This window comes from Erithacus rubecula (assembly GCF_903797595.1).
Source record: "Erithacus rubecula genome assembly, chromosome: 4".
NCBI classification, from domain to species: Eukaryota; Metazoa; Chordata; class Aves; order Passeriformes; family Muscicapidae; genus Erithacus; species Erithacus rubecula.
This window is the reverse complement of record NC_136686.1, coordinates 40,851,074-40,867,259: the sequence shown is the minus strand read 5'-3', so window position 1 is coordinate 40,867,259 and position 16,186 is coordinate 40,851,074. Positions and strand designations below refer to the sequence as shown.

General features: G+C 39.0%; 1 protein-coding gene across 1 annotated transcript in view; it reads right to left on the bottom strand.

The window, feature by feature from the left end:
* Positions 1–5,749: 5,749 nt before the first annotated feature.
* The window catches only part of NELL2 (neural EGFL like 2), a 132,706-nt gene continuing 122,269 nt past the window's right edge, over positions 5,750–16,186 (bottom strand). The window contains exons 17-20 of the mRNA XM_079304312.1: positions 12,758–12,951; positions 11,626–11,802; positions 9,273–9,497; positions 5,750–6,559 (exon numbers count right to left, since the gene is read on the bottom strand). Of these exons, the coding sequence (XP_079160438.1) occupies positions 6,509–6,559; positions 9,273–9,497; positions 11,626–11,802; positions 12,758–12,951 (647 nt within the window). The 3' untranslated portion in view covers positions 5,750–6,508. The remainder of the gene's footprint in view (positions 6,560–9,272; positions 9,498–11,625; positions 11,803–12,757; positions 12,952–16,186) is intronic.

The window sequence follows — 16,186 nt, the reverse complement described above, 5'->3', positions numbered from 1 at the left end:
GACTGCAGATTTTGGAAACTGCTTCTGTCAAAAAATAACAACCCAGAAGTGGATTCTTGGTTTGCTTTAATCCTCATTCAAAAAACCACAAAGTTAACTAGAATTTCAGCAACCACTTAGTTTGGTTCAATTTCCAGAGCAATGGAAAACAGAGATGAACCTGAAATGTGAAAAATGGGACTAATATAAGTATTTGACTCCAATACTTGCTCAAGTCCAATGACCTTAACTGTACAGTATATTTGGAACATATAATATGCACAGTGGGCATCCATATATTTTAGTTTTTGTAAACAGTTGGTTAACCCTGGCTGAAACCTCTAAACCAACATGACTCATCTCTAGCCCAAGGAGTGATAAATTCTATGTAAGAAAGTTTGAAAAGATAGGAGAATAAAACCACCTGCTATGGGAGCCATGAAGAGAGAGGCCAGCACTGAAAGTGATCTGCCAGGTACTGATGCTGGGGTGGCCACAGAGATGAGGGTGGGAACAGCACCACATCATGTCCATTATTGTGACAGGGATGTTAAAAGAAAGTCTTCTGAGGCTGCCCAGAGCAGGCAGTCAGTGCCACTTACACTGTTCAGTGTGCAATGTGTGTTTCTGCTGAGTTGTGGTGGGGTCACAGCTCCATGGGCTGTGTTTCTCCTTCCTTTGAAGGCAACAGCAGCTGAGCAGCCTCTCAAGCTTACAAGTGAGGAAAGAATAATTTCTTGCTCACCTGCTGTGTTCTTCAAAGGAGCATCAGGGCCCATCAAATGTAATTATTGCTCAGTGGAAATTTAAAGTGTAAAAAGAGACTGATTTTAAAAAGATCATTTAAGCAGTATCAGTATTATCCCCTCAGCTTGTCACCAGCAGTGTCTGCAAGGCCAAATTGTTACACCATCTTCATTAACTGACTGTGACACCCATTTGCAACCAGCCTGACCCATCTGGGCAGGGAAAGAGGAGCTGCCCAGTCCAGGCCATGCAAGCACCAGCTGCAAAGCTGCATCCACAGGCATCTCCCCAAAGAGGTCCTGTGGTGGGGAAGCTGGCTGTGGCTTGGGGCTAGCCTCAGCTGACTGGGGTAACTCCTGCATGATCATGAAACAGCAAAGCAGTGAGAACTGCACTTTGAGGCATTTGTGAGCACTCACAGTTTGTCCAGTATGAATGAGATGAGCACAGGCTTTTGCCTTGGAAAGCAGCTAAAGGGCTTGGCTTCTTGTCAGACACCAAAGACATTTTCTCCCTGACCTGAAGGCAGACCTTACCTTTCCTGTGCTGTGGGTTGCACATGTTGAGGTGATTTGAGAGCTCTTGAGACAGCACCAATCCCACCCTGCATCTCCTTGCACTGACAAACCACGGGGCTTGCAAAACCCACGCACAGCAGCCAAAACTGGAGGCTTTGCCTTGCAAGGGTGCAAGAGGAATCAATCTGAGCTGGGTCATTTTGATCACAGTTTATGGAGCACCCAACTACACACAGCTGATAAAACCAGCAGCATCACACCTTCAAGTAGAGTGGTGCTCCCCCCACCCTGGCTGGCTGTGCCTGCAGCTGCCTTGGCAGGATGCTCAGCTGTGAACTGCCTGCTTCAAAGGAGACCAGACCCATCCTGCATTGGCCTTTTTAGGCATTTTTTTAATTTTTTACCAAAGGAACTAAGAAAGTAAATAGGAAAAGCTGCTCAGTCAGTCAGATAAAAATATTCAAAAGCAGCATCAGCTAAGAAGCTTCTTGCAATAACTGAGGTAACCATGTACAAGGCTGAATCCCTCTTCTTGTTCAGATCAGCAGTCATTAAAATAGGACAGGACTAAGTTCACATCAGAGGGATCTTTTTGTTGTTGTTTTTCTTTCTGTTTGTTTTGTTTTGTTCTCTTTTCCCCTCCATGAAATTTCTTTCTCCACCATGAAATTGCACTGGAGTCTACTTTATTTCTGTTCTATTTAGATGGATGCTCTCTCCCTGCAGCAATGCAATTCCAGTTATTCTGGCTTTCATATATGACTCAGTTTTAAAATAAGACCTTCATTTTATAATTCCAAGCAATACTGCTGATACATAAATGACATACTGAGAGTTACATATGAAGTCTTAAATGGTAACATGAGATTACTGAAAAAACAAATTTTGCATGGTTATTGAGTTTGGCTATTTTATAGATGAAAATTATGTGATCAATAGATTGCTATGGTTTGTAGCAGCTAAAGTTGGAAGTTATAGAAGTAATCTCTGAACAGGTTAGGAGTATATAGGATTGCAAATCTGCTGCTATGGTAAACAATATGCCTGTTTGGTATTTTGCAGACTACATAAATTCTGACAATAAGAAAATACTGATTAGTGCAGACCTAGATGAGTAATTGATTTCAACAGTTGATTTTTTATCATTTTGCATTAGCACCTTACTGTCAAAGGGGGAAAAAAAAAAAAAAGTGATACACTGACATGCTAGTGGCTATTGATAAGGCTGATAAACAGCCACAGAGAGATGAAAAACATTTTTACCACCACCCTTTTCTTTTCAGTCTCTCTCTAAAATGCTTCTCCTTACTCAAAAATCCAGTGGTACACTTTGTCTTTTCTCCCAGGAGAGAGATTTGGCCCTTATACTAAATCAACAAGAAGCTTTTAATTTTTAATTGAAAATGAAAATAGCAGCAGGAGACACAGCCAGGATTGTGAGTTAGTGAATATGACTGAGACTTGGGTAGAAGACACGAGTGCAGTGGGCTTTTTACTGGTGCACAGAGGAAGAGACACAGGCCACCCACTCAGGAGATGCCAGAGCTGCTCCAGCCTTCTTACTTGTGTTACTCTGAAACATTTTCTTTATAGAGCTGGCAAAAGCTAGCTAGCAATTTTTAGCTTAAATTATTAACTGCTTTGGGGACAAGTTAAACTGCATTTGCCTGTGAGTTCACTATTAAAAAATAACTAGCAGAGCCCTACTTTAAAGCTACTGCTATTTTTATCTGCGAAACCAAGGGAGTTCCCTCTGCTGAGGGCATGTGAGCTCAGCACTGCCATTTGCTGCTCTGGGAGCCTTCTTCACTTTGGAGAATCTGTGGAGGGGGAGATCCTGCTGCACACACATCCTGCATTTGAAGGCAGCTCAAATGTGGCTCATGAGATTGTGCCTTTCTGAGGTGACCCAGGATGAACCTGCTGCAGGCCAGTGGAGCTAATTCAAGATCCTATGGATGGAAATGAAGGAAGGCACTTTTACAGCCCTCCCTGAATAAACACTCATTTTTACCCATCCTAATAAAAAAATCAATGGCTAGTATTACCCCTAGTAAATTTGTAGGTACCAGAAATTTGCAGGTGCATTGTTAGATCCCTTTTCAACAGTTTCACAATGCTGCTGCATTTTGTCAACCTGTTTCACCATAGCACTGAATTCAGCATTGTAACTGAAGACATCTCTGCCATTATATCTGTAGGTCTATTAACTTAGGGCAATTACTCTGCAGAGAGGTGACAATTCCTTTATGGAAGTTATTGAATTTTGGTACTGCAAACAGTGCATCAATAATGAAAGGTCAGTAAGAGAGCACAATGTACCTGCATCATTCAGAATTGTCTTTTTGTTTTTATGGACTATTGTTGCCTAACAGATAATTTAGGCTTGGAAATTAGACATCAATTTTTAATCATATTTAAATTTACTTTACAAGGAAAATTAAAAACACAAGCTACTAATTACTGACTGGGCTGAACAGAAGGGAGATGGGGAAGAGTGGGTGAAAAGGAATGAAAATGAGGGTCACTGATATGTCTTCTTGGAGTTTGCTGACCTTTAGAAGAACTCCCAACTGATTAGTAACCTTAAACATTGATAAATTAGACAATATTCACTGAACCCATTCTCATTTTTTATTTAGTAGAGACTTCAAGCTTTGTTCAGTAGTATGACTTCTGCTCTTTATGTGCATGCAACCCTGAGTGTCTCTCCAAGGATAAGATTTAAGTCTTAGCTATTTCCTTATGTCTAAATGTTTGGCTTTTTAGCCTATTAGTGCACTGCACTGTGCTTCACAAACCCACAATAATAGAAAGATCCTCCAACACTCAGATCAACACTCAGGGTAGGCAACAAAAGAAAATGGATGTTTATTTTTCATCTATGCACCATTTCAGTTTTGATTAAAAGCTGGTATTAAACACCAGTTGTACTCTATCAGAAAAATGATTGAGAAAATATTTTGGTGATAATTTCCCTTAGAGTTCTCATATTTGTCACAGCTCTGAAACCAAAGTCAGAGGATGTACAGAACCAGATTAAGGATAGAGAAACTTGCCATACCTGCAACTTCTCTATTCACTAACAAAATAGGGATGCTTACAATGTTACTTACAATATTCTGTAGATATCTAATCTACCAGCTCCAGTGATTCTCATCAGAGCTTTGTACAGCCTTTGTCAGAGCTCAAGGATTCTGCCCTTGAAAAATGTTCATTCTTTTCAAAAAAAGAACTCTGGTCTTTGTGCATTTTCTATGTCTATCTTGTACCTATTCTTGAATGAAATTGAAGTGCAGCTCTCAGAGGGTACACAACTTCTGCTAAACCTTTTCTCAGAAACAGGCATGCAGCTACTCATGAAATCCAGTGGAGATGTGCCTTAGAGTCTGAGGTGAACACATGACCTCCTGACAATTACTAGCAGGCAAGAAAACATTGCAGAAAAAGCACCTTTTTGGGGGGGAGAGATGATTCTCTTTACAAATTATGATAGCAGCTTGCCAGGAATAGGACAAAACAGGAAAAAAACCTTGAATATCTTATTTAGTCTGAAAATCTTCATAATTTTATTGGTTCAGTGTAAAATATCTGAGTCTCTACATGGGGTTGCATGAGTTTCCTTTGATATCCTACAGCACAGGAAACTGAAATAGCATCTGTTTGCAGGAAATAATTCTGTTTCATAAAACCACATACATGGACTTCCCTTGTAACTTCATATCACAAAGGAGCAATATTAATGGAAGTTTTACCTGTTCAGCTTTCATGGCAATCTACTGAACTCCTAAGAGAGATGCCAAAGAGCAGGAAGGCACTTTGTAAAGAATAGGAGTACTAAAGTAGTACCCAAAGAATGCTGTCATCTTGGGCATCTTCCTCCTCTCCTGTTTTGTCTCCACTGTTCATGATGCATTCTTTACAAATTCAGCCTTTTCAGCTACCTGCAATTTGTAAGCATTGCTTTATTCTTTATTTCTCTTCAAGAATAACATAGCTTTGTTCACATAGCCTCCTTTATTTACTGTTCTGACAGAACAGTAGTAACAATAGAGTTTGCATTTTGAAGTAATCCCCACTCATTAAGACACTGCACACAAACAGCAAAAACAGCTGCAGAGCTTATGGAAGACAAACCAACCCTTGGCAGCTGGATAGAGGATGAATTTGGAGAAGATCCTCAGTAAATCTGAACAGATCCAAGTCACACACAAATGGTCCCTATTGACTCTGGGTGACAACACCCCACTGGTACACAGGATCTGATCTTTAGGCATGTGAATTTGCTGTTTAATCCACTGTAATGACAAATTACTTATGTGTATCTTAGCAAAGACAAGACATGATAGGCATAAGATTGTGCTGGGCATAAGCTGCCACATGTAAAGGAGCTAGATAGGCAACACTTCACCTGTATGGTTCACATTCCCAGGAATACTGGCAAAGAAGTAACAGCACACATGAAAATTAAGTCCTTGAAAAGGAAAGATGGCACAAACAGAAACTTATGGTAAGAGAAATATTTATTTAAATTTGCACAAGAACGAGCTTATACTGAACAAAGTCAATCAAGAAATAATAGTAAGTGCAGTAAAACAAGGAAATATTGATGACTTTTCCCATCAGAAAACATTAAGAAGCCATGCCTGTGCATCACGGGTTTTCTTTTTTTTTTGTTTTTTCTTGTTTTGTTTTTGTTTTTTTACAATAACTTCTATCTTTTTTTTTTTTTTTCAGCGCACATACTGTACATATCACATCTTAGCTGCTAGGTTCATTATTCCTGAAGGCTTCATCCTTTTACTCAAACATCTGCTAAGTTCTGCAGTAAGCAATCAAACACATTTGTGCAGTTCCAAATATGATTAGGCAAATCTGCTGCATCTGGTCAAGCATTGGACTCTCAAAGCTTCAGAAGACCCTGTAAGAGCTCCTAGTTGATTTTATATCTTGACATCATTATGTACAGCATTACAATGTGTCACTTTACACTAACCTAAACATTCTGCACAAGGATGCCAGACAGACAAATAGCCAGAAAATTTGGGCCTAACCTTATACAAAGGTTTTCACATCTAAGCTTGTCTTGAGTCCCATAAATTTTACTCTGATTCAGGTAACCAGGTTCATCACATACCTGCACTTCAGATAGACAAAACCAACCTAATTTTGTTTTAATTTTGAACAATTTTTGGTCTAAAGGTTTATTTCTGTGAAGGAAAATTCTTTATCCAGAAACTGCTTGTGAGAGATAGTTGTTGGTGTCACAGTTCCTGAAGGCACTGTGGATCCACTGAGCAACAGACATGGCCATTCTAAAGGATGGAAAAACAAAGAGAAGAATTAAAACAATTTGCATTTTGTACAAAACAAGTAAATTTAACAAGCTCATCTGTTTGCAAATACCCATCAGATTTGAATGTACAGACTTGCAAAATACAAAACATGCACAGACTTGGATCAGATTCATGACATTGTCCTCATGTCCTTATGTTGCCCGAGGGAACAGGGTATTGTGACTCCTGTAATTGCTTGGCTTGTTATGGTCTGTGTCCCAGAGCTACAACACTCAAACTGAAAGAAGCTGGGATCAGTGGAAGGAATGCTCCCAACATAAAGGTATCAGGCATCTGCTCAAATACATAAAGCTGTAGAACTACACAAGGCACTTGGGAGTTTAATTCAGATCAGGCAGAAGGGATTCTGGATTTAGCCCTGAATGCTTCAACTTCATGCATCCTGGCTGTAACACCAGCAAATATTAATCCATAAACTTTTTCCAAATAGTCCAGACATTTTTATGACAATACTAAGGGAAATCAAGGAAATAGATTGCCTATGGACATCATTAAAATACTGGAGAAATAATTTCTGCATGTCTCCTAAAGTCTGATCCTTACAATGCAAATTAAAATTGAGTATTATTTATAAATTAGTCCAAATACATTCAATTGACTAAACCAACAGGACTTATTAAAACCAAGATCTGAATAATTTAAGCATTTTCTTTCACTTCTGTTCCAGGAGGTTATAATCCTACTCTCCCCCTTCTTTTTGTGATTAGAATTGTTTTTGTGGCTAAGTCTGCTTTAGCTGATGCCCAGGTTTCTAAATTCTTAAAGGATTTGTGTAAACCTATTTTGCTATAGCTTGTTTAGAGAGGCTTAGACTGGAGCTTTGACCTTCTATGAGATGCTTTACAAGGGAAGAGTGGGGTGACACAGGATGAAAGAGAAGGAACACTATACAAACTGGGCACACTACTCTGATCTGCAGGGAGTGGGCTGCTTGCATGCAGAACTGCAATATTAAAATACTGGCAATATGAGCAGAAAGTGTATTTCAAAATGAACACTTCTCTGTAAGGAGAATTGAATAAGATTTGGGCTTGTTTAGGGACAAAGTGGTAGCTCTTCTTTGTTAGGCAGTCACACCTGAGTCATTAAAATTACGGAGTTTGGCAGAGTATCTGTTTTAATTCTCACTGTGTTCACAAAGCAGCAATGGATTTGGTAAATCTGTGTATGTTTACACTGTGTTTACACTGTGCTTACACTGAATACCAATTAGTCAATGCTTAAGGTTCAATCTTTGCTTAACACAAAAAGCCAGATGGGAGCAGCACTTAGGTGGCCATGACCAGAACTAGTACATGGCTTCTGCATTGCCACTGATTAGCAGTACAGTAAGAGAGCATTTCCCATCACTGAGTGTCAAAAGTACTTTAGGGAAGAACCACACAGAGCAATTTATTTTACAGATGGGAAACCAGATGCATAAGAAACTTAGCAACTTGCCTGAACAAAAAGTAACTTTTAGCATTGGAGCTGGTGCATAGCATCAGCTAGACCCCAAAAGTGCAGATATCTGCCTGAAAGCCAGTTTTAACATCCTCTGGGCAGCAGCTGGATTTGTAACCATTAGCCAGTCTGTCAGATCACAGCATTTCCTTCTAACCACTGACCCATTCTGACACCAGGACAAATGCTGACACTTACTTGGTGCATACCACTTTCCTTGAAAGGGACTATGTTTTGATGGCAGCACCTATTGCAGGATTGCATCAGGCAGGAGTGGAGAAGGGAAGTGATGCTTGACAGCTTCTGCTGCCTGATCACACAGAATTCTCACAGATGGAGGTATTGAAGACAGACTCTTTCTTTTTCTTTTTTTTTTTTTTTTTTTTTTAATGAGCATCTTTTCAAATAGCTAAGTGTACCATGTATGGGAGTTTGGGAAGCATCTTCCTTGGGAAGAACACAGAATAAAGCCCAGAATCAACTGTGAATTTCAGCAATAATTAAAGAACTGTGCATGAATCCTGCTCTCTCTCCTTGGCTGCTGTGGAAACACATATTGTCACTCTTCAGTATTGGGTGGCAGAAAACACAATTCACTTTATGATCTTATTTTGAACAGAAACACTTATGTTAAACCCTTTTTCTTTTTCATCCTCAAAAAGAGATGCCAGAATTCACATATGCCCAAAGCCATAATTCTTCTCCTCAGACAATCAATTTCTTTGAGTACCAAACCAGTAAATTTTCTAAACACATTGATTAATTTTTGACTACAGAAGCTATGTAACCATATAATTAGTCTTTTTATTCTGAAAACAATTACTATTCTCGAAAAGCAGCTCAATCAGTTCCAGTAACACTATAGTATCACTCTTGTGCAAAGTCTAGGCTTACATAGCCATACTTGCATGTTTCCAAGATAGCACGGAGCTCGGAGCTCGTGTTTCAACTTGAGTTGAGCTATCCTGGTGGAAAAACAAAGCCCAGTATGGTGTCCACAGCACTCTGCAGCATGGACTGCTGTCCTGCTTCTGATCTGCTAGCACATCAAACTGCATTTCTAGCACTTGCAAGAGTACAGTTACCAAAGCTGAACACTTTTACTGTCATCTCTGCTGCTTTAAAACAAGTGCAGACACCAACTGTTCACTGACTGGACTCAGGGCATTAATGTGTACGTGCCACAGAACAAGCTGGGAAGAAGCTTCCTCTTTGTAACCCCCATTACCTTGCACTGGCAGAGGGTGCACTCTGTGCCATGTTTAATCCAGGAAGATCCCGTGAAGCGAATGACGCTGGTCTCATCCAGACAGGTTTTGGTGATGTCGTTGCGGATGGTGTCGGCTTGGCAGGGGTCGGTGACGCAGCGCGGGCAGCACTCGCTCTCGGGGAGGACACTGAACTCACAGTCCACCTCTGGGCATGGCAAGGGCCAGCAGTCAACTTCTCCTTGCTGTTTGCAGAAAGAACAAGATAATATTATTAGCTCTTCCTTTGCTCCTCACCCATTCCTCTGAATCAGCATTATGTTTCCCAGCTGGCTATTTTTTCCCATCTGGCACTGTTCAGAATTCAGCACAGAAAACACTGATACTCACTGACTGTGGGACACAGTCCCACACCTGCAGATCAGGTGTTTTTTTCTGCATGCCATTCAGGAAGTATATTTGATTTAACTTAGTTCAGTACACTCTCCATCAAGCTGCAGCTGAAAATTCTCCATAAAATTATGCAATGTAGGATTGTGGCCTGTCTTTGTGAGGCCCTACTTCGGCAAGGGACAGAAGTTTTAACATGACTGCACTGGAAAAGTGTGCCAAAATTTTCAGTTTAGCCTAGTTCTTACTCACAATTTGGACTGATGGCTTGCCACAGAAAACTCTCAAATTTATCTCTGCCACGGTTACAAATGCATTGGCTGGATTAAGGGTGTCAAGCAGCCCAATGCAATGGGGAACACCACCACATTCTCAATTAGAGGACCATCCACTTAGGAGATTATGAACAGAATATCTGAAGTTCCAAACCTTATCACACCTTCTGCATTGTGGGTTTAGTACAATCAGGGTAAGAAAAGGTCTGAGCAGAGACATGTATTGGGCCAGCATATCTAGGGGGAGTTAGTTTATGCCTGAACTCAAATCTAAAGATGTTTAATTAATCGTATCAGTTACTAGAAACTGGAATCAGCTTCCCTTCACTCTGGACAAAGGCCAAAGTTGCAGATATATTGGTCAAAGGAAAGACTTCACAGAAGTCAATAATGCACTTTTTTTTTTTTTTTTTTTTTTTGAGCAGGTCCATCTCTGACTTCCAATTTATTCAGCTCATTTGAGCACAGACTTTATAGTCTGGACTTAAAGGGAGCAAAAAGAACAACATTTAGCCCTAGGAAATCAGTTTATTCACAAAAAAAAATTACCTAAGACTTAGAGAATGAGGAGTTCACTATCTCCAAAGCAGAAGCTGGGAAAAAAAAAATCACAGACACTTGTAATAGCTCCAAATTTCCTCCACTTGTTGCAGCAAGTATTGTGAAGTTAGTCTTTAAAAAAAGTCTCATCTGCATAAATTTTCTTCTTTTTGAATTGCATTATGGTAAGAATGAAAGCAATCTTTCAATCCAGTCACTGATCTTGATATTTCGATCTATTCCTTGCAATGATGGACAGTACAAGGAGTAGACAATACTGTGTTGCCCTAAAAAATCCATGGTCACTGTAAGAAAGCAGATTTTTGCTACAGAAGTAGCATCTTGAAAAAAAGAGAAACATCTATTTGAGATCCTAAATTGTACGTTGGCTATTTTTTTATTTTTAAGGCATTTACAATGAAGCACATGGTAATCTATTTCACTAGATTTTAGCAGTGTTAGCACTGAAAGCACAGTCTACAGAATAGGGCTTCTGGGTGTTATTCATGACACCCTGACAAGCCAAAGCTGCTACATGGACCAGCCTTTGTATTTGGAGATAACTTGTGATAAAAGCTGCTTGTTTTTATCTTCAGATTTTCTCTGTCACTGAAACTCCCTGAGTAGCATTATGCAGAATACTTTTTGCTTAGACTCTGAAATCCATGCCTAGGAAAAAGATGACAAGCTTTAACAGATGTGAGGTTTCTTAAAACTTCGTTTCACTGTTTTGAAAAAGGAGAAGAGTCTTATTATTTTTCTGTTATACTTCCAATGTCTGAATGAATAAATAAGTTTTAGTTTACCAGCATGCTTGTGCCATCAACTGTGATAATAAATACATATTTAGAATTTCCTTATAGAGCTTCATCTGTCTCTGAATGAGTGAACACGAGTGTTGCTGAGCAGGAGAACAACTAAATGACCTCCCTCTGCTGAAACCACCTTCATAATTAAGTAATTTATATTATGTCTAATGTGTCAACACACATTTTTGACAGAAACTGGACAATACTGACAAAAATCCAGGAAAACCAGGTTTTAATTATACACGTACTTCAGGGAAAATTAAGTGGATGCTAATGAATGAAAATGAAACTATTCACAGATCAGAATATCTCGTATCATTTTCCCCTCCTGTCTGTGGAGCTGTTCTCAGGAGCCTTACCAGACAGCGGCACTGCTGACAGTTCTGTATCCAGGAATCCCCACTGTTGTAGGAGAGCTCCCCACTCTGATGTAAACATTGGCTGCTGAGCCTGGGGTCACACTCGGGGCAGCAGAAGAGGTCAACGGTGGGATTTTGGCAGTCGCAGACCATTCGCCGGCACATCACATATCCATTCTGTCCTCAGGAGACAGACATACAGCCATGGCAGGAATTTGCACAACTCTAGCCATACTCCAGCCAGAATTTTACTTTTTACCATGATTCTAAGCCATTAGTAGCTCACAAGTTTTCTACTGCATGGTATCTTTGTCAAAATACAATTCAAACCAAGCCAGAAACCCCAATGCATGCTCAGTAACAACCATAAAGCTCCCCTGTTATCCTAGACACATCCTTCATTCAATCAACCTCCAGGCAGCTCTTCCCTGAGGTGGTGAAACCCAAGTGCATCTTTCCCAATGACCAGATTTTAATGGATTGCACTAAGTTTGTAATTCTCATATAGATACTTGATGAATCTTGCTTTAAACTTCGTAGAATATCATGGTTTCATAGAATATCAACCCCTCTCTTCTGTAATTATTCACATAGGAAGATGATAGGGGATCTGAAACTAAACATGTACACAGAAGTCGAGCTGCTACAATGCTCAGGATACTGTCAGAAGTGTTTTGGCCCTTCATTCTCCATCAGCATTTAGCTTGGGATCAAACTTTACACAGCAAATATTTGAGAAAGGTAAACTGAATTATTCTGCAGACACAGAACCTACTTCTATTTATAGCCATCTGCTAGAGATGCTGGCATCAGTCTCCAGCCCCAATAGGTGTCTAGACAGTTTATTTGCAAGAAAATGCTGTTACTCCCACCCAGAGAACACAGGTGGCATCTCTGCTGACAAAACAATACTATAGTCCTTCTCCCAATATCACATAATAAACTCCCAATGAATGATTTGTTCATGAAGGCTGGAGAGAGAAGCTGTTTCCAAAACCCTATGTGATTTTATTTCTGTAGCTCCACACATGCACTGAGAAGGCAGCTAAAACAGGAATTTCACTTGAATCCTGGTTCTCTGCCCTCATCCCTACTGCCACCTTGCAGAAGCAGATACTTCATTTGTACTGACCTGGCACGAGCAGACAGAGCATCTGTCATTCTCCAGCACCCAAATCTGACCATTGTGCTTGATTTTGCCTTCATGGATACAGTCTCCTGTGCAGTTCTTGCCATGAGGACATCGACAGTCATAGCCTCCATCCAAGTTAAAGCAAACAGTGTCATTGGCACAGCTGTGCCTTCCAGTTCCACATTCATCAATGTCTGCAGAAACACACCACAGAATGCTCTTAGAACACATTCAATTAACAAAAATGCTCTTGTGGCAGGCAATATAAATGATTCTTAGCCATTAAGGCTTTCAGCTGAAAATTAATTTGTACTTCACCAGAATATACTTGGGTTTTTTTTAAGAGAACTTAAAAATTCATAAAAAATATTTTACAAGTCACTTCAGCTTTGTCTGATCATGTTTTAACCTGATATTTTTAGTTTTGCTACACATACTTCAAAGTGAATGCTATTGAGCACAGTAGATAGAATGAAGAAACCATGAGAAACATGAGAGAAAGAATAATTCTTAGCTCCCTAAAGAGCCTTAGTTTGTAACAACCATACATGAGACATGTCATGTGAGAAAAGAACAGCTTCAGAATCTTGGTCTTAAAATCTTTTGCTGGCTCTGTCTAGCACAATTGAGTTCACTGGATAAGAATTTAATGTGAAAGATGATGTTTGACCTGTAAGCTCATTTAAGCAAGCACACTGTGCTTTAAATATCATCCTTTATTAGAATGTGAAAACTAGAATATTTTAAATATTCAAGTTGCAGTGACAGCTATAGTCCTCAAGTCTAGAACAGAAAATAAAGAAAAAAAATCATATCTCCAGTGAATACAAATAAATTACTTCAAAACAAATATATCTCAAAGAATTAAAAAGTATTTTAAAGGCCTACCTCATCAAGGTACACACAACTGTTTTGCAAAGGCAAGCTAGCAGCACACACTACTTCTACTTGAATAGTCTTTATTTAGCTTTTTCTGCTGTTCAAATGGAGAAAAATGATCATGGAAAGAAGTTTCAAAGGAGTATGAAGCAAATGGATATATGCAATAAAAATAGGGAAAACAGAGTAAAGGTTAGAACTACAGTGACTGTAAATATTGATATATTGAGTTCAACTCTGAATAAAATTTCTCAACAGTATGGCCCATGTACTTGATTAAAGTTCATTAAAAAGTAGTGCTGTTATAATTAAATGTCTACAGAGGAGTGAGATAAAATAAGCAATATGTTCATGCGTGTATCTTTCACCACCAGCACAAAAACCTAATAAATAAAACACTCAGCTTTGGGTTTAGCAATGGAAACGAAACCTCCAATCCACCTCAAGCACATTCAGCTTCAAGCAAAATAATTCAATTACTAGTGAATGGAACAGAAAAACAACAAATTTATGCCTGACAAAAAGAAATAACTTTTCATACAATACATAAACAAATTACAACACTCACTGCAACAGAATCCTAAGAGGCAAAAACCAACTGCATAGTCAAAAGTTTATAAAGCTAGCGAGAATATTCAATTTTCAGTGCTAACAGATTTTGGGAGAGAGATTACATTTCATGCATTAGGGCCCGTGGTACACTTATTTATGTATCAGATAATCCAGAACAGGCAAATCACTCAGATCTCTACATCTTCTACCTCATTGCCTTCTGAGGCACCTGGAGGCAGTCACTGCTGTAACAGGGCAGAAGATAACTGGGACCATGACCCTAATTCAGTGTGGCTGAACAGCTGAAGCAGCACTGGCACATCCAACAGGGAAACCCAGCAGTCAGGATACAGAACCAGGGGAACAGGCAGCCCTGCAGAGCCTGTCCACACCCTAAACTCAAAGGTTTTTAGAAAAGTAGCCAACAGGAGTGGTTTGAGTGAGGCTGGTTTGGGCAGAGCAGAGGGATGGAAGAGCTGCTCACTCCTTCCTATATTTTCTCTTAAATCCAGCTGGAAAGTAATACAATTTGGCAATTTAAATTTAAGGTATAGCTGTTCTTAGGTTATGCAATAACAAAGACACAAATTCAATTAAAATATAATGATTTGGATTAACAGCAAGATTATCTTTATTATCAAAGTTATATTTAGTAATTTACTCTCCAAAACTTATATTCATTTGTTTAGAACACTCTTTTGCACATAACTTTCACACAGCTGTCATAAATTTATAATGTCATTTCTCAGCAACCTAGAAGGCAGACATACTTAATGAGATAACTGGACAAAGTTCAGCTGTCATGTAAATAAAAAAGGTTTCCTTTATACACCAAATGGTGATCCTATAAACACTGACTCTGCTCTTGGCACTTACATGCAAGTCTATTTCACAATTTTCCCATGAGAAAAAGGCTTCTGAGGTTTATTTTTCAACACGGTCACAGTAAATGAAAATAATGGAAGTTTCATCATTGACTCTGGTATTGAGCTGAGCTTATCTGGCAATGAGAACTGAAAATTCCCAATCTTGTTTTTTTCAGTTGTTTGATTCATGAAAATAAATGTTCTGGATAGGGCAATTTAAATATCCCTAGTCACAGCAGGAGCTATTTACATTTTGATTCTAACCTAATCAGAAACAGCAGTGTGTTTATGATACAGCAAGAGAAACACCAACTTTTCATGCATGAAACTCTGCATTATTCATCCACATCAAACTTCAGGCATTATCAACAAAGTACTTCCACACAAATAATCCACACCAAGCAAAACTTTGTTCAGTTTTTACTTTAGACTTTTAATAGATGGTGAATCATGTTACTGAAATTGTGTTTGCAGCCATAACCAGCTATGGACAAGGGACACTGGGTGCTGCATCTTTTGTATTTGAAAAGGGAAAAGAGTAAGACTGCAGATTGCATATTCCTCTATATCCAGCCATAGTACCATTTTATTACTGCTCCCATGCCATTAACAAAGCATACACACAAACAACCCTCAGCCCATTTCCAAAAGAAACCAAAATAAAATAAAAAAAACAAAGCAACAGAGTCCCCCATAAACCACTCAAAATGAAATAGTTCACTTCAGGCTATTTACAACACACTACTTAAGAAACCAAGCAGCTTGAATGTTAGGACATTAGAACATTATGTCTCAAAACACTTGGAGGTTTGTCTCAATAAAAAACCAACAGAAATAAAACATAACTAGTTATCTAGTGCTACACTGAGAATCATTTCTTATTTACCTAACCTACATGAAACAAAACAGCAGCTTTGATCTGTCTCATTTTTAAGGATTTTCCTTTTCTTACCATCATCTCTAGGCACAACTTAATGTTGCAATAATAAAGGAAGAAGAAGAAAGGAAGAAATAGTGATACATGCTACAGAAAAGTAGGAGTTTATGATAAATAATTTACTGCCAACACAGGAAAAATACTGGATTGAATCTATACAATAGGGTGACACTACTTAGAATTACTAAACTCCGT